Source organism: Cydia fagiglandana, chromosome 16 (assembly GCF_963556715.1).
Source record: "Cydia fagiglandana chromosome 16, ilCydFagi1.1, whole genome shotgun sequence".
In the NCBI taxonomy this organism is placed as follows: domain Eukaryota; kingdom Metazoa; phylum Arthropoda; class Insecta; order Lepidoptera; family Tortricidae; genus Cydia; species Cydia fagiglandana.
In genome coordinates, this window is record NC_085947.1 from 3,927,373 (window position 1) to 3,946,873 (window position 19,501).

A 19,501-nucleotide genomic window follows, 5' to 3' on the forward strand; every position below is an offset into this window, starting at 1 on the left:
TTATCAGTGTCCAGAATTCAGAACTACTGGAGTCGATTTGAACTTTATTAAAATGCTGATATAATGAAAATATCTGCTATTACTGTTAAAGTTACATACAATTAAATTCAGTAATTCATTATCTGGTAGGTACAAAGGAGGTTGATGAACTTGGTAATCATTCCACAATTGGTACTTACATTGCTGTTTGTAAATGGTATAAAATTTTAAAAGTCAAATTGTTTTATTATAGAGAGTCTTCATACTTCTCGATCTGACGCTTATGACCATATTTCTATCCAACTCACAGGCCATAGTTTAGCGACTCCTGGTGTTTGATCCCTTCAAGTGGCAAAGATTACTTTACATTTGTTGGAATTTTTAAAATCTCTCAATTACAGAAATTTCAAATAGATATTCCGCTGCGGTAACTTACCAAACGGAGGGTTATACTTGTAGATATTATAGCAATTATAGTTAAATAAGTATAACTTGTATTGGCTGTTTGTTTACCTAAATAAATTGAAAAAAAAAAAACCAATGTTAGCAGCAACAGAAAGTTAAACCAACGGTAGTTTTAGCATATCTGGAAATACCAATCCTCGGTTTTTTTTTTAATTTAAGTCTAAAATAATCAGCACAACCCATTCATATGACTTTTGATAGTGAGGAGATGATTCATGATTCAGATTGTACATATATTTATGATAACAAAATTCAGAATGTGAGTAAGTCACATCAATAAGATTGTGATTACTCAGAACATCCGCATATTTGCAAGTTGTGACCCAATTTTTTGGCATGCATATGCATTCTACACGTGTAATAGAGCATGATTCACATTGCTGTAAATATTTAATTATTTCTACTCACATTTGAATGATTATTTTACGGGCACAATGTCACACTCGAAACGTGGGAGGTATATATTATTTTAAGTTTATTTTGTACTAGCGACCCGCCCGGGCTTCCCACGGGTAGTTCAACCAATTTGCAGAAAACCTTTACAAATTATACACCTAAACTTTCTACAAGAATCACTCTATTGATAGGTGAGAACGTCATGAAAATTGGTTCAGTAGTTTTTGAGTTTATCGCGAACATACAGACAAACAGACGCACAGGCGGGGGACTTTGTTTTATTAAGTTAGTGATATAAACTGTTTACAAAAGTGAAGCTTGTTAGTGACTTTACCTTTTTCCCCAGTTCCTTATCTTATTCGGAAAGTGAAAGTTTATCTAAATTAAGATTTATGTAGACAACTGTCATACGTTTGGCATGTAGATATAACGGCTTTATTAATGGTTATTATAAATTATATAGATTAGCATATATTTGGCAGGCATTTAGTATAGTTTAAAGCGCCTGCAGTGTTTTTGAAGTGGTCATTGTCAATATAAATTCCACCGTAGCAGTGCTTAGTCAAAGATATTAGTGCAGTTATAAAGCATTCATTTGTTTTTAGGTAGAGTGAGAGGGATATAAGTGGTTTGTTGGTGATACATTCTAGCTCATTGACGTATAATATCTAAGGACGGGCCTTACGGGCGCTAAAAATGGTGCTAGTTCAGTATGGTGTCAATCACGAATTAGAGCCAATCGTGCAGTCTAATCCAATCGGTATCACACCGCTGTACTGGCCACATTCATGCCCCATTCTTATTGCCAGTTGCTTGAATGTTCTCGACATTATTCCAGAATGTTCTGAAATGCTGTGGAATGCTCTCGAATACTCTCGAATGTTTTGGATTGTTCTAGAAATGTGTAGCCTCCGAGACCCGAGACACCACACTAGGTACAAATTTTTGTAGGTATATATTTCACGACCGATTCTGAACTTTCGTTTATTAAGTTAAGGTTCAATATTCAAAAACAAAACAATTGCTTCTGGGTCTTAGAGGGCGAAACTTTCAGCCCTTATATCTTTAAAAGCACACCCTTCAGGTAAAAACGGAAAACTTCTTCATGGACAGGACGGGAGATAAAGGGCTACCACCCCATATAGCTTCCTTGATCGTATCGGGACTCATTTCTGCTGTTTCTGAGTTTTAGCGTCACGCACATAGTACATTTTCATTTAAATATATATTCTTATATAATATATATTGATTATTTCTTTCAGGATGTCTGCTGCGACGGCGTCAAATGCACACCCCTCATCGCGTCAGCGCGACACGGACGTGAAGGAGCCGTCCGGATATTACTAGACAAGTTCCGGCCGCCGGTCCGGTTGGAAACCGAAGGCACTGTGAAGTTCGACGAGTATGTCATTGAAGGTGAGTGAACGTCTAATTGCCTCATGGACACTGTCCGCACGAGTGCGAGGGCTCGGGCTGTCCGGATACTGCTCGACAAGTTCCGACTGCTGGTCCGGTTGGAGACCGAAGGCACCGTGAAGTTCGACGAGTATGTCATTGAAGGTGAGTGAACACCTCATTGCCTCATGGACACTGTCTCTCGGGTGACGTCCTTCGACGAATGGCTCACGAGTGCGAGGGCCCGGTCCGTCCGGATACTACTCGACATGTTTCGACCGCCGGTCCGGCTGGAGACCGAAGGCACTGTAAAGTTCGTCGAGTATGTCATTGAAGGTGAGTGAACGCCTCATTGCCTCACGGACACTGTCCGCACGAGTGCGACGGCTCGGACTGTTCAGAGTGTTCAGATACTGGTCGACAAGTTCCGACTGCCGGTCCGGTTGGAGACCGAAGGCACCGTGAAGTTCGACAAGTATGTTATTGAAGGTGAGTGAACGCCTCATTGCCTCACGGACACTGTCCTCACGAGTGCGACGGTTCGGTCCGTCCGGATACCTACTACTCGACAAGTTCCGACCGCCGGTTAGGCTGGAGACCGAAGGCACTGTGAAGTTCGACATTTTTTAAAACTATAATTGACGTTACGTTCAACTGCGAATGTTGACGATTGAAAAGCTCCGTTCCCACAAATCTCGTTAACATCTTTTTTAGAGCATATTTAAGTAGCTTAAACAAAATAGGTATCTACTTTAAGTGTACCATTTTTTGTCAGATTCAGCGCTAATATAAGCAGATGCACTTTAAGATAAAAGTGTTACGGTTCTTTATTTTGTTTTGTAAACAGTTACGAGTAAGTGTTTACGTGAGCGAATGTTAGCCCGAATCGCTGAGCTCTTAAATTATTGGAAAAATGTTTGCGTAACTTGATTGGATTTTGCGTTATAAAACTTATATGTATTTTTTAATAAATTTTATTGGACAATTTTACAAAGGATAGATTTTTCCAATAAATATTATAGGACAATTTTACACAGATCCACTTAGTCCCACGGTAAGCTCAATAAGGCTTGTGTTGTGGGTAAATTATACTACGAGTATATAAATACGTACAGAGAATGATATAGATAAAACAAACTTAGAATGGCTTCTTGCAACGGTTAGGCACTAGTTTAACTTATTTGTACGTTTATATGAACGAAAATTCCTCAATGTATGTTCCTTGGCCGTGAAATGTCAAAAAAAAACAGTCGATGTGAGCGTAAAATTAGTCTTGCTTCTGAAAATCCAGGTCTAAATATAACGCGCCACGTGTATCGTCACGCTTGTAACAAAAATGCCCCGGACCGTTCTTTGTTAGGGTCGACTGAAACCTAGTGCCGTCGACAAAGGAAAGTGCCCCAAGGTAACTATTTTTTAGGGTTCCGTAGTCAAAAGAACCCTTATAGTTTCGCCATGTCCGTCTGTCTGTTTGTCTGAGGCGTTGCTCCGTGATCGTTAGAGCTAGAAAGCTGACATTTGGCATGGATATATAAATCAACCAATCCAAAAAAAATCGTAAAAAAAAGATTTTTAAGGTATGTCCCATACAAAAATTTTACGCTTTAACTCAATAGTGTGGGATATCGTTGGACCTATCCAATGACAAGGCGTGGAAGATGATGAGGTTTAAAGATTCAAATACCGAAGACATACATACATACGCGTCAAAAACATGACCCAGTCTGAAACTGCCGATTCACGTGTCTTTGTTCGGGTACGTTTGACGTCACCAGCTGTAAACTTATAAATAAGGAAAGAAAAGAGGACATATTTTGATCTCTTATTATTTAGCTAATTGTAGCGGCATTGACCTAAGAAAAGTCTTTCCTTTATTTACTCTTTATGCATAATTTTGCGTCTAATTATGTGGCTTTACAGTGCCGAGACAGGTCATTAATTTTGTTTGCTCTTAAAAATATTCCAACTCCAAACAATGCGATTGTTTGGGTCGATCAGGCACTTACAATAGGCACTAGTAAAAATAGATCATCATATGCTGTGCCCTGATTATCAAAAGCTTGTAACTTGTAATACAAGTGGAAGTCCCTTTTTGACAGCTTTTTTAGAAAGAGACTTCTACTTGTATTACTAGTTGCAAACTTTTGATAAACGTGGCACGTCTCTACTTTCTAACTATTGAGCTAGATATGAAAACGGGTTTATCTTATTTTGACTTTGATGGTTTTGAGTTTTTGACGACCGGTCTGGCCTAGTGGGTAGTGACTGTTATGAAGCCGATGGTCCTGGGTTCAAATCCCGGTAAAGGCATTCATTTATGTGATTAACGTAAATATTTGTTCCTGTTTCATGTGTGTTTCCTATGTATATACTCGTAAGTATGTATATCGTCGCCTAGCGTCTATAGTACAAGCTTTGTTTAGTTTGGTCCTAGATTGATCTGTGTAAGATGTCCCTTTATATTTATTTTTATTGCATTTATTTATCTGCGCGGCAGACGGCTGTTCTTTTAATTCATCAGCGTTCACGTCTCATGCGATCTTAATATAATTGCCATTTACGAATGAAAGTGGTATTTTAAGCCAATCGACTCGTTTGTAAGATGTTGGCTGGATTCCAGGGAGTTCTTTGTTCGTGCGTTGATTTACTCGAGTGATGTCTCGGGATCAGCTGCTTGTCAGGTGTGCGTGACATATTATTAAATGAACCGGGAGATATATTGCTATTGTATATTGCCATTGCAAGTAGCTACATAGAAGTGGAAAACTTCCTACTACCCCCCAACCTGGGCTTAATAGAAAACTAACTTCTGCCTGCGTCTTCGTCTGCAAGTCTGCATGGAATAATGATGATGATGAAAACTGTCCTTAGGTATACCAAAATAAGAAGAAAGAGTTTACTTTGGCACTTATAAAAATAACCTACTGGTTTTTAGGGTATCGTCTTGGGTCGTCCCATTCGTTTTTCGTCAAGTTCTTAAATTAGTCCTATTCTGCTTTCGTCACTCATTCTACATTGAAAGCCACCGACGATTGTGATGAGTGACGAAAGCAGAATAGGACTAATTTAAGAACTTGACGAAAAACGAATGGGACGACCCAAGACGATACCGTTTTTAGGTTCGTTTGTAAACAAAAACAAAGTTTGTTGACACCGATTGAAATGAGAATTTTAAAAAGTGTGCCACAAATATAAGGTAGAAGTACTAGTGCTCGACGCTGCACTAGTATTCAACATGGTCACATTGGTCACTTTATGTCAAAGTAATATAGGTTAAATTTGAACGGCGGAGATTCTTCTGTATTTAAATTTAATCCTTGTCACTTTTACATAAAGTGCCCATGTTGAATACTAGTATTTCATAATTGATGCACGTTCAAGTATGTCAAGTTATGCGACGATATACTTTCACAGCATATTATTGATTTCTTTGGAGTCGTTGGTTATTTTTCGCCGTTTTGAACATTTAAAACTGCTCTTCTGTAATGTTATTAATTTTGACACAGTGTAATATTCATTGTGCAACGCTTACTCATTGTATAAAATAAACCATAAAAACGTCACAAGTCACAATTAGTGAATAACTAGCTTTAAAAAATTTCCACCTTAGGTTGGTATTCCACCTCCTGTCCAATATTTTGTCCATTGTGCATTACGTCTCACTCTCTCACTAAGCAAAATGTAAGATGCAAATACCTACACATTGGAGAAAGAAATTGGACAGCTGAAATACTACCCTTAGCACCACTCAGCGTAAACTGTGAAAATTGTACTTACTTCGCTGGCTTTGCGACCCGAAGTGGATCTCGGCCTACAACACTAGATTTCGCCATTCGTTCCTGTCCTGTGCGATCTGAAGCCATTCAGCTGCTTGGATATCACAGAAGTCTTTATGAAAATTGTACCTTTCATCAGGCGTGGCTCACTCCGCGATCTCGTCGCTTTGCTACAAGTATAGGTAGCTAAAAGTACATCCGTTCCACACCAATTTTGGTGGCTAGCCATAAGCCGCGCGTGGCGCTGTCGCCACCTAGCGGCCATATCTGTCCTGATCGTAACAGACACGTTTTGTTAGAGAGTGAGTCTTCTGTACCTAGTACTATTATTTATTCTGTGCTTTCATTATTTCTTTAATTCCAGGTGCCACAGCCCTCTGGTGCGCCGCGGGTGCAGGTCACCTCGGCATAGTGAAGCGGCTCGTCCGCGCCGGCGCGAATGTCAACCATGCCACAAAAACGCTCAGTACGCCGCTCCGAGCGGCCTGCTTTGACGGAAGACTCGACATAGTCAAGTATCTAGTCAGGCATGGAGCCGATATACATAAGGCTAACAAGTACAATAATACATGCCTTATGATCGCAGCTTATAAGGGACATTTGGATGTGGTAAGTGTCTAGTCAAACAGTAGTCAGTAAAATTTTCTACGACTTGATTTAGCAAAGTATTTGGTAGCTGAAAGTCAACTATGCCGTAAAAAAATTTGATCTCGACTCTTTAGGCTCGTTTGCTTTAGTGGAATGTCGGATTCAGCGCCACTTTCACCATTTCACTAACCCAGGGTTAACCGGTTAAACCTGGAGTTACCATTGTTACCAGTAAAATTTGACACTGATGTCCACCGATGGACAGTTAAGAGCGTTGCTGTTTGCACATTCATTTTTCAGTCTTTTTACAAGCCATTAATTTTTCCAGGTCCAATTCCTTCTAGACAGCGGTGCCAGGGTGGACGAGCGGGCGCTGTGCGGCGCCACGGCGTTACATTTCGCCGCCGAGTGCGGCCATGCGGCGGTTGTCTGCGCCCTTATTGAGCACAACGCTAAAATATTGACTAATGAGAATGGTAACTATCACTCGGTGGATAATCTTTGCTCCAGGAATGACCCGGAGCGGGGATCAAGTCCCCTCTCTTGCAACCCTGATAATCAAGCAAAGCAATATTCCCTGATCTCTCGAAGGATTGGACTGATGAAGCATGTCCAATTGTGAGCAGGTCATCATTGGTTATTGGAAAATTGAAGAAACACTTCAAAAACAGAACAACACATCATCCATAGTGATTAAATTTTCACGGAACATATGAGTTGCTTTTGTAGAATTGCCAATGAACTATGAACATTGAACTATTATTACTAACGTATAAAACTGGCACAGAGACCAGTATTTTGCGCTATGAGTTGATGTTGTTTTGACAACCAACCATAGAAGCGGAGCGTGAGTCTCGCGACCTAAACGCGTAAGCGCCATGAATTTTGCAGCGTTTACAACGTTTTGGTCGCGTGGTACAGGTTTTGAACGCGATAATTTCATTGTTTTGTATGGTTTCTCTTTAGTGATAATAACTCAATGACCGTGAAGTGATAACAGAGATCCGTACTTATTTTTTTTTCAACTTGGGTTATTTCTAATTATAATTTGTTATGGCACTTTAACCATAACCGTTTCTAATGACTTTTGAAACAGTCGGATATCGGTTTTATCATTATTAAAGACGATTAATCCTATCATTTTTTTTAGGTATGACACCACTACAATGCGCAGCAGAGCGCGCGCGGGCGTCCGTAGTGGAACTGCTGGCGGCGAGGCCGGAGGTCACGAGGCCGCAGGCCATCGAGGCCTTCGAGCTGCTCGGGGCCTCGTTCGCCAACGACAAAGAGTACTACTGTCTCAGGGTACCTTCTTTTTGCATATATGGAGGCACTGCCGTACCTCTGCCAAGAACACAAGACAGAGCTATCTATTATCGACGCGTTTCGTCGTATTTTAGAATTTATATTAATAATAATGTATGTTGTCGATGTCGTATGATACGACATACGACTCTTATCCTTCCAGCATCAGAAAGTACAACAAGTGCGAGTCGGACTCGCGCACGAAGGGTTCCGTACCATAATGCAAAAAAAAAACAAAAAAAAAGCAAAAAAAACGGTCAACCATCCAAGTACTGACCACTCCCGACGTTGCTTAACTTTGGTCAAAAATCACGTTTGTTGTATGGGAGCCCCATTTAAATCTTTATTTTATTCTGTTTTTAGTATTTGTTGTTATAGCGGCAACAGAAATAGTAAATCTAGTGTTTTTCACCCTAACATCAATAATTAGGATTTAAAAATCTTACAATTATAAATGTGGATATTTGTTTTTTTTTCTCACAAATTGGTTATAAATAATAATAATATTTAAATCTACTAAAGTGAGTGCTATGGGCGTCTAAAGATATTATGTCAAACGAAGTCGCTGAGGCCTTGAGTACTGTAAATTTTATGAAAAGGTTTGACTAATTTTTCTACTTACAGATGGCGTACCAATATTTACGCAAAGCCATGGCGATGCGATATGACACGCGGTACGGGTTGCTGCTCAAAAAACCCGCTGACCCAATACCGGCATACGACAATTGGAAAGAGAGCACTACACTAGAGGTGAGAACTGTTATGGATCACTATACTGCAAAACGTAATTCAAGACCAAAAAAAGTAACACAATGTTGCCACTGCAATAATTTGTTTGTAAAATAGTAAATTCCTTTTGATAAATAATCACACTAAGATAATTTATTTATTATTAATTTTACTCCTACGATTTAAAAAAGTACTTTAATTTATTTTTTTGCACATAAATACAAGACGCGCTAGTAAAAAAGTGGCAACATTTCTTACTTTTTTTGGTCTTGAATTACGGTTTGCAGTTTACACCTTATAAAACAAAGTCCCCCGCCACGTCTGTCTGTTTGTATGTTAATGTTAACTCAAAAAACAACCAAACAGATTTTCAAGCGGTTTTCACCTATCAATATGAGTGATTAATGAGGAAGTTTAGGTGTATACTTTGTTAAGATTTTGTGTAACCCGTGCGAAGTCGGGGCGAGTCGCTAGTATTTTTATACAGTTCGTTGTTTGACGAATATGAATAATTTTAAACAGATACATGTTTGATGAGAATCATTCTCATCAGATTTAGTGATATATAGACAATACATACAAAGTAGCGGTAATCATAATAATTACTAATTAATAATTAACTCGAACGGGATTGTCCATGCGAATATACAAGCTTCAATAGTAGTAATAGAGGGTTCGATTTGGCTGATTATGGGCGGGATAAATACGAAATCACAAATTGTCTCCAAATAATTTCCATTGTAATAATAATGACGATATAAATGTTTTGTAATTCGTAAATAATATTTATTCATCAAATACAAATACAAAGTCAATCTTAAAATCTACTTAAATAATTTACATGCAATTTCCTAACTTAAAATCTAAACATATTACTAATATACTATCCTACTTACACTATCAGCCCCATTCCGACCCCCACCCAGCCCAAAAGTGCCAAAGATGCTAGCGGCATTACCGCGCTGGATGGCAAGCGATATCTGTTGGACTAGATAGGAGCCTGAACGGGGATCGCCTCCTCTGTCACGTAGACGCCGCCCCAAGTCTCTAATCAACATAATAACAACATAGTTAATAATAATTAACTTAATTATTTTTAAAATATCCTTAAAAATATACTCATGGACAAATTAAGAGGAACGCAAAAAAAAAGTTGAATTACTAATTTTGAAATTATGTTAGGTGCTGTAATCGAGTAACTATAGTCCGACCGTTTAAACGAGTCCTCGCCTGCGCGGCGCGGGGGGACGGGGCGGGGGGGGGGGGGGGGCTCCTCCCCGTAGGCGTCGTCCTACGCCGTCGCCCCCGTTCCGCGCAGGCGAGGACTCATTTAAACGGTCGGACTATACTTTTTTTGCGTTTTTTCTAAATTTGTCTACGAGTATATTTTAAAGGATATTTTAAAAATAAACTTGTAAATATTGACGTTAACGTTTGGACAGGAAGTGGAACGGTTGCACGGCAACGCGCACGGCCTCCATATGGAGGGGCTGGCGGTGCGCGAACGCGTGCTGGGGCGGCGCTGCCCCGACCTGCCGCACCCCATCGTGTTCCGCGGCGCCGTGTTCGCCGACGAGGCGCGCTTCGACCGCTGCCTCGCTCTGTGGCGACACGCGCTGCTACTGAGGCAGCATAACTCGGTTAGTACATGGAGGGGCTGGCGGTGCTGCCCCGACCTGCCGCACCCCATCGTGTTCCGCGGCGCCGTGTTCGCCGACGAGGCGCGCTTCGACCGCTGCCTCGCTCTGTGGCGACACGCGCTGCTACTGAGGCAGCATAACTCGGTTAGTACATGGAGGGGCTGGCGGTGCTGCCCCGACCTGCCGCACCCCATCGTGTTCCGCGGCGCCGTGTTCGCCGACGAGGCGCGCTTCGACCGCTGCCTCGCTCTGTGGCGACACGCGCTGCTACTGAGGCAGCATAACTCGGTTAGTACATGGAGGGGCTGGCGGTGCTGCCCCGACCTGCCGCACCCCATCGTGTTCCGCGGCGCCGTGTTCGCCGACGAGGCGCGCTTCGACCGCTGCCTCGCTCTGTGGCGACACGCGCTGCTACTGAGGCAGCATAACTCGGTTAGTACATGGAGGGGCTGGCGGTGCTGCCCCGACCTGCCGCACCCCATCGTGTTCCGCGGCGCCGTGTTCGCCGACGAGGCGCGCTTCGACCGCTGCCTCGCTCTGTGGCGACACGCGCTGCTACTGAGGCAGCATAACTCGGTTAGTACATGGAGGGGCTGGCGGTGCTGCCCCGACCTGCCGCACCCCATCGTGTTCCGCGGCGCCGTGTTCGCCGACGAGGCGCGCTTCGACCGCTGCCTCGCTCTGTGGCGACACGCGCTGCTACTGAGGCAGCATAACTCGGTTAGTACATGGAGGGGCTGGCGGTGCTGCCCCGACCTGCCGCACCCCATCGTGTTCCGCGGCGCCGTGTTCGCCGACGAGGCGCGCTTCGACCGCTGCCTCGCTCTGTGGCGACACGCGCTGCTACTGAGGCAGCATAACTCGGTTAGTACATGGAGGGGCTGGCGGTGCTGCCCCGACCTGCCGCACCCCATCGTGTTCCGCGGCGCCGTGTTCGCCGACGAGGCGCGCTTCGACCGCTGCCTCGCTCTGTGGCGACACGCGCTGCTACTGAGGCAGCATAACTCGGTTAGTACATGGAGGGGCTGGCGGTGCTGCCCCGACCTGCCGCACCCCATCGTGTTCCGCGGCGCCGTGTTCGCCGACGAGGCGCGCTTCGACCGCTGCCTCGCTCTGTGGCGACACGCGCTGCTACTGAGGCAGCATAACTCGGTTAGTACATGGAGGGGCTGGCGGTGCTGCCCCGACCTGCCGCACCCCATCGTGTTCCGCGGCGCCGTGTTCGCCGACGAGGCGCGCTTCGACCGCTGCCTCGCTCTGTGGCGACACGCGCTGCTACTGAGGCAGCATAACTCGGTTAGTACATGGAGGGGCTGGCGGTGCTGCCCCGACCTGCCGCACCCCATCGTGTTCCGCGGCGCCGTGTTCGCCGACGAGGCGCGCTTCGACCGCTGCCTCGCTCTGTGGCGACACGCGCTGCTACTGAGGCAGCATAACTCGGTTAGTACATGGAGGGGCTGGCGGTGCTGCCCCGACCTGCCGCACCCCATCGTGTTCCGCGGCGCCGTGTTCGCCGACGAGGCGCGCTTCGACCGCTGCCTCGCTCTGTGGCGACACGCGCTGCTACTGAGGCAGCATAACTCGGTTAGTACATGGAGGGGCTGGCGGTGCTGCCCCGACCTGCCGCACCCCATCGTGTTCCGCGGCGCCGTGTTCGCCGACGAGGCGCGCTTCGACCGCTGCCTCGCTCTGTGGCGACACGCGCTGCTACTGAGGCAGCATAACTCGGTTAGTACATGGAGGGGCTGGCGGTGCTGCCCCGACCTGCCGCACCCCATCGTGTTCCGCGGCGCCGTGTTCGCCGACGAGGCGCGCTTCGACCGCTGCCTCGCTCTGTGGCGACACGCGCTGCTACTGAGGCAGCATAACTCGGTTAGTACATGGAGGGGCTGGCGGTGCTGCCCCGACCTGCCGCACCCCATCGTGTTCCGCGGCGCCGTGTTCGCCGACGAGGCGCGCTTCGACCGCTGCCTCGCTCTGTGGCGACACGCGCTGCTACTGAGGCAGCATAACTCGGTTAGTACATGGAGGGGCTGGCGGTGCTGCCCCGACCTGCCGCACCCCATCGTGTTCCGCGGCGCCGTGTTCGCCGACGAGGCGCGCTTCGACCGCTGCCTCGCTCTGTGGCGACACGCGCTGCTACTGAGGCAGCATAACTCGGTTAGTACATGGAGGGGCTGGCGGTGCTGCCCCGACCTGCCGCACCCCATCGTGTTCCGCGGCGCCGTGTTCGCCGACGAGGCGCGCTTCGACCGCTGCCTCGCTCTGTGGCGACACGCGCTGCTACTGAGGCAGCATAACTCGGTTAGTACATGGAGGGGCTGGCGGTGCTGCCCCGACCTGCCGCACCCCATCGTGTTCCGCGGCGCCGTGTTCGCCGACGAGGCGCGCTTCGACCGCTGCCTCGCTCTGTGGCGACACGCGCTGCTACTGAGGCAGCATAACTCGGTTAGTACATGGAGGGGCTGGCGGTGCTGCCCCGACCTGCCGCACCCCATCGTGTTCCGCGGCGCCGTGTTCGCCGACGAGGCGCGCTTCGACCGCTGCCTCGCTCTGTGGCGACACGCGCTGCTACTGAGGCAGCATAACTCGGTTAGTACATGGAGGGGCTGGCGGTGCTGCCCCGACCTGCCGCACCCCATCGTGTTCCGCGGCGCCGTGTTCGCCGACGAGGCGCGCTTCGACCGCTGCCTCGCTCTGTGGCGACACGCGCTGCTACTGAGGCAGCATAACTCGGTTAGTACATGGAGGGGCTGGCGGTGCTGCCCCGACCTGCCGCACCCCATCGTGTTCCGCGGCGCCGTGTTCGCCGACGAGGCGCGCTTCGACCGCTGCCTCGCTCTGTGGCGACACGCGCTGCTACTGAGGCAGCATAACTCGGTTAGTACATGGAGGGGCTGGCGGTGCTGCCCCGACCTGCCGCACCCCATCGTGTTCCGCGGCGCCGTGTTCGCCGACGAGGCGCGCTTCGACCGCTGCCTCGCTCTGTGGCGACACGCGCTGCTACTGAGGCAGCATAACTCGGTTAGTACATGGAGGGGCTGGCGGTGCTGCCCCGACCTGCCGCACCCCATCGTGTTCCGCGGCGCCGTGTTCGCCGACGAGGCGCGCTTCGACCGCTGCCTCGCTCTGTGGCGACACGCGCTGCTACTGAGGCAGCATAACTCGGTTAGTACATGGAGGGGCTGGCGGTGCTGCCCCGACCTGCCGCACCCCATCGTGTTCCGCGGCGCCGTGTTCGCCGACGAGGCGCGCTTCGACCGCTGCCTCGCTCTGTGGCGACACGCGCTGCTACTGAGGCAGCATAACTCGGTTAGTACATGGAGGGGCTGGCGGTGCTGCCCCGACCTGCCGCACCCCATCGTGTTCCGCGGCGCCGTGTTCGCCGACGAGGCGCGCTTCGACCGCTGCCTCGCTCTGTGGCGACACGCGCTGCTACTGAGGCAGCATAACTCGGTTAGTACATGGAGGGGCTGGCGGTGCTGCCCCGACCTGCCGCACCCCATCGTGTTCCGCGGCGCCGTGTTCGCCGACGAGGCGCGCTTCGACCGCTGCCTCGCTCTGTGGCGACACGCGCTGCTACTGAGGCAGCATAACTCGGTTAGTACATGGAGGGGCTGGCGGTGCTGCCCCGACCTGCCGCACCCCATCGTGTTCCGCGGCGCCGTGTTCGCCGACGAGGCGCGCTTCGACCGCTGCCTCGCTCTGTGGCGACACGCGCTGCTACTGAGGCAGCATAACTCGGTTAGTACATGGAGGGGCTGGCGGTGCTGCCCCGACCTGCCGCACCCCATCGTGTTCCGCGGCGCCGTGTTCGCCGACGAGGCGCGCTTCGACCGCTGCCTCGCTCTGTGGCGACACGCGCTGCTACTGAGGCAGCATAACTCGGTTAGTACATGGAGGGGCTGGCGGTGCTGCCCCGACCTGCCGCACCCCATCGTGTTCCGCGGCGCCGTGTTCGCCGACGAGGCGCGCTTCGACCGCTGCCTCGCTCTGTGGCGACACGCGCTGCTACTGAGGCAGCATAACTCGGTTAGTACATGGAGGGGCTGGCGGTGCTGCCCCGACCTGCCGCACCCCATCGTGTTCCGCGGCGCCGTGTTCGCCGACGAGGCGCGCTTCGACCGCTGCCTCGCTCTGTGGCGACACGCGCTGCTACTGAGGCAGCATAACTCGGTTAGTACATGGAGGGGCTGGCGGTGCTGCCCCGACCTGCCGCACCCCATCGTGTTCCGCGGCGCCGTGTTCGCCGACGAGGCGCGCTTCGACCGCTGCCTCGCTCTGTGGCGACACGCGCTGCTACTGAGGCAGCATAACTCGGTTAGTACATGGAGGGGCTGGCGGTGCTGCCCCGACCTGCCGCACCCCATCGTGTTCCGCGGCGCCGTGTTCGCCGACGAGGCGCGCTTCGACCGCTGCCTCGCTCTGTGGCGACACGCGCTGCTACTGAGGCAGCATAACTCGGTTAGTACATGGAGGGGCTGGCGGTGCTGCCCCGACCTGCCGCACCCCATCGTGTTCCGCGGCGCCGTGTTCGCCGACGAGGCGCGCTTCGACCGCTGCCTCGCTCTGTGGCGACACGCGCTGCTACTGAGGCAGCATAACTCGGTTAGTACATGGAGGGGCTGGCGGTGCTGCCCCGACCTGCCGCACCCCATCGTGTTCCGCGGCGCCGTGTTCGCCGACGAGGCGCGCTTCGACCGCTGCCTCGCTCTGTGGCGACACGCGCTGCTACTGAGGCAGCATAACTCGGTTAGTACATGGAGGGGCTGGCGGTGCTGCCCCGACCTGCCGCACCCCATCGTGTTCCGCGGCGCCGTGTTCGCCGACGAGGCGCGCTTCGACCGCTGCCTCGCTCTGTGGCGACACGCGCTGCTACTGAGGCAGCATAACTCGGTTAGTACATGGAGGGGCTGGCGGTGCTGCCCCGACCTGCCGCACCCCATCGTGTTCCGCGGCGCCGTGTTCGCCGACGAGGCGCGCTTCGACCGCTGCCTCGCTCTGTGGCGACACGCGCTGCTACTGAGGCAGCATAACTCGGTTAGTACATGGAGGGGCTGGCGGTGCTGCCCCGACCTGCCGCACCCCATCGTGTTCCGCGGCGCCGTGTTCGCCGACGAGGCGCGCTTCGACCGCTGCCTCGCTCTGTGGCGACACGCGCTGCTACTGAGGCAGCATAACTCGGTTAGTACATGGAGGGGCTGGCGGTGCTGCCCCGACCTGCCGCACCCCATCGTGTTCCGCGGCGCCGTGTTCGCCGACGAGGCGCGCTTCGACCGCTGCCTCGCTCTGTGGCGACACGCGCTGCTACTGAGGCAGCATAACTCGGTTAGTACATGGAGGGGCTGGCGGTGCTGCCCCGACCTGCCGCACCCCATCGTGTTCCGCGGCGCCGTGTTCGCCGACGAGGCGCGCTTCGACCGCTGCCTCGCTCTGTGGCGACACGCGCTGCTACTGAGGCAGCATAACTCGGTTAGTACATGGAGGGGCTGGCGGTGCTGCCCCGACCTGCCGCACCCCATCGTGTTCCGCGGCGCCGTGTTCGCCGACGAGGCGCGCTTCGACCGCTGCCTCGCTCTGTGGCGACACGCGCTGCTACTGAGGCAGCATAACTCGGTTAGTACATGGAGGGGCTGGCGGTGCTGCCCCGACCTGCCGCACCCCATCGTGTTCCGCGGCGCCGTGTTCGCCGACGAGGCGCGCTTCGACCGCTGCCTCGCTCTGTGGCGACACGCGCTGCTACTGAGGCAGCATAACTCGGTTAGTACATGGAGGGGCTGGCGGTGCTGCCCCGACCTGCCGCACCCCATCGTGTTCCGCGGCGCCGTGTTCGCCGACGAGGCGCGCTTCGACCGCTGCCTCGCTCTGTGGCGACACGCGCTGCTACTGAGGCAGCATAACTCGGTTAGTACATGGAGGGGCTGGCGGTGCTGCCCCGACCTGCCGCACCCCATCGTGTTCCGCGGCGCCGTGTTCGCCGACGAGGCGCGCTTCGACCGCTGCCTCGCTCTGTGGCGACACGCGCTGCTACTGAGGCAGCATAACTCGGTTAGTACATGGAGGGGCTGGCGGTGCTGCCCCGACCTGCCGCACCCCATCGTGTTCCGCGGCGCCGTGTTCGCCGACGAGGCGCGCTTCGACCGCTGCCTCGCTCTGTGGCGACACGCGCTGCTACTGAGGCAGCATAACTCGGTTAGTACATGGAGGGGCTGGCGGTGCTGCCCCGACCTGCCGCACCCCATCGTGTTCCGCGGCGCCGTGTTCGCCGACGAGGCGCGCTTCGACCGCTGCCTCGCTCTGTGGCGACACGCGCTGCTACTGAGGCAGCATAACTCGGTTAGTACATGGAGGGGCTGGCGGTGCTGCCCCGACCTGCCGCACCCCATCGTGTTCCGCGGCGCCGTGTTCGCCGACGAGGCGCGCTTCGACCGCTGCCTCGCTCTGTGGCGACACGCGCTGCTACTGAGGCAGCATAACTCGGTTAGTACATGGAGGGGCTGGCGGTGCTGCCCCGACCTGCCGCACCCCATCGTGTTCCGCGGCGCCGTGTTCGCCGACGAGGCGCGCTTCGACCGCTGCCTCGCTCTGTGGCGACACGCGCTGCTACTGAGGCAGCATAACTCGGTTAGTACATGGAGGGGCTGGCGGTGCTGCCCCGACCTGCCGCACCCCATCGTGTTCCGCGGCGCCGTGTTCGCCGACGAGGCGCGCTTCGACCGCTGCCTCGCTCTGTGGCGACACGCGCTGCTACTGAGGCAGCATAACTCGGTTAGTACATGGAGGGGCTGGCGGTGCTGCCCCGACCTGCCGCACCCCATCGTGTTCCGCGGCGCCGTGTTCGCCGACGAGGCGCGCTTCGACCGCTGCCTCGCTCTGTGGCGACACGCGCTGCTACTGAGGCAGCATAACTCGGTTAGTACATGGAGGGGCTGGCGGTGCTGCCCCGACCTGCCGCACCCCATCGTGTTCCGCGGCGCCGTGTTCGCCGACGAGGCGCGCTTCGACCGCTGCCTCGCTCTGTGGCGACACGCGCTGCTACTGAGGCAGCATAACTCGGTTAGTACATGGAGGGGCTGGCGGTGCTGCCCCGACCTGCCGCACCCCATCGTGTTCCGCGGCGCCGTGTTCGCCGACGAGGCGCGCTTCGACCGCTGCCTCGCTCTGTGGCGACACGCGCTGCTACTGAGGCAGCATAACTCGGTTAGTACATGGAGGGGCTGGCGGTGCTGCCCCGACCTGCCGCACCCCATCGTGTTCCGCGGCGCCGTGTTCGCCGACGAGGCGCGCTTCGACCGCTGCCTCGCTCTGTGGCGACACGCGCTGCTACTGAGGCAGCATAACTCGGTTAGTACATGGAGGGGCTGGCGGTGCTGCCCCGACCTGCCGCACCCCATCGTGTTCCGCGGCGCCGTGTTCGCCGACGAGGCGCGCTTCGACCGCTGCCTCGCTCTGTGGCGACACGCGCTGCTACTGAGGCAGCATAACTCGGTTAGTACATGGAGGGGCTGGCGGTGCTGCCCCGACCTGCCGCACCCCATCGTGTTCCGCGGCGCCGTGTTCGCCGACGAGGCGCGCTTCGACCGCTGCCTCGCTCTGTGGCGACACGCGCTGCTACTGAGGCAGCATAACTCGGTTAGTACATGGAGGGGCTGGCGGTGCTGCCCCGACCTGCCGCACCCCATCGTGTTCCGCGGCGCCGTGTTCGCCGACGAGGCGCGCTTCGACCGCTGCCTCGCTCTGTGGCGACACGCGCTGCTACTGAGGCAGCATAACTCGGTTAGTACATGGAGGGGCTGGCGGTGCTGCCCCGACCTGCCGCACCCCATCGTGTTCCGCGGCGCCGTGTTCGCCGACGAGGCGCGCTTCGACCGCTGCCTCGCTCTGTGGCGACACGCGCTGCTACTGAGGCAGCATAACTCGGTTAGTACATGGAGGGGCTGGCGGTGCTGCCCCGACCTGCCGCACCCCATCGTGTTCCGCGGCGCCGTGTTCGCCGACGAGGCGCGCTTCGACCGCTGCCTCGCTCTGTGGCGACACGCGCTGCTACTGAGGCAGCATAACTCGGTTAGTACATGGAGGGGCTGGCGGTGCTGCCCCGACCTGCCGCACCCCATCGTGTTCCGCGGCGCCGTGTTCGCCGACGAGGCGCGCTTCGACCGCTGCCTCGCTCTGTGGCGACACGCGCTGCTACTGAGGCAGCATAACTCGGTTAGTACATGGAGGGGCTGGCGGTGCTGCCCCGACCTGCCGCACCCCATCGTGTTCCGCGGCGCCGTGTTCGCCGACGAGGCGCGCTTCGACCGCTGCCTCGCTCTGTGGCGACACGCGCTGCTACTGAGGCAGCATAACTCGGTTAGTACATGGAGGGGCTGGCGGTGCTGCCCCGACCTGCCGCACCCCATCGTGTTCCGCGGCGCCGTGTTCGCCGACGAGGCGCGCTTCGACCGCTGCCTCGCTCTGTGGCGACACGCGCTGCTACTGAGGCAGCATAACTCGGTTAGTACATGGAGGGGCTGGCGGTGCTGCCCCGACCTGCCGCACCCCATCGTGTTCCGCGGCGCCGTGTTCGCCGACGAGGCGCGCTTCGACCGCTGCCTCGCTCTGTGGCGACACGCGCTGCTACTGAGGCAGCATAACTCGGTTAGTACATGGAGGGGCTGGCGGTGCTGCCCCGACCTGCCGCACCCCATCGTGTTCCGCGGCGCCGTGTTCGCCGACGAGGCGCGCTTCGACCGCTGCCTCGCTCTGTGGCGACACGCGCTGCTACTGAGGCAGCATAACTCGGTTAGTACATGGAGGGGCTGGCGGTGCTGCCCCGACCTGCCGCACCCCATCGTGTTCCGCGGCGCCGTGTTCGCCGACGAGGCGCGCTTCGACCGCTGCCTCGCTCTGTGGCGACACGCGCTGCTACTGAGGCAGCATAACTCGGTTAGTACATGGAGGGGCTGGCGGTGCTGCCCCGACCTGCCGCACCCCATCGTGTTCCGCGGCGCCGTGTTCGCCGACGAGGCGCGCTTCGACCGCTGCCTCGCTCTGTGGCGACACGCGCTGCTACTGAGGCAGCATAACTCGGTTAGTACATGGAGGGGCTGGCGGTGCTGCCCCGACCTGCCGCACCCCATCGTGTTCCGCGGCGCCGTGTTCGCCGACGAGGCGCGCTTCGACCGCTGCCTCGCTCTGTGGCGACACGCGCTGCTACTGAGGCAGCATAACTCGGTTAGTACATGG

At 53.5% G+C, this 19,501-nt stretch overlaps 1 protein-coding gene across 1 annotated transcript in view; it reads left to right on the forward strand.

Moving 5' to 3' along the window:
- LOC134671738 (protein fem-1 homolog B) overlaps window positions 1–19,501 on the forward strand; it is a 31,021-nt gene that overhangs the window by 1,782 nt on the left and 9,738 nt on the right. Inside the window, exons 2-7 of the mRNA XM_063529562.1 lie at window positions 2,103–2,256; window positions 6,376–6,620; window positions 6,928–7,075; window positions 7,750–7,904; window positions 8,529–8,654; window positions 10,076–10,273. Of these exons, the coding sequence (XP_063385632.1) occupies window positions 2,103–2,256; window positions 6,376–6,620; window positions 6,928–7,075; window positions 7,750–7,904; window positions 8,529–8,654; window positions 10,076–10,273 (1,026 nt within the window). The remainder of the gene's footprint in view (window positions 1–2,102; window positions 2,257–6,375; window positions 6,621–6,927; window positions 7,076–7,749; window positions 7,905–8,528; window positions 8,655–10,075; window positions 10,274–19,501) is intronic.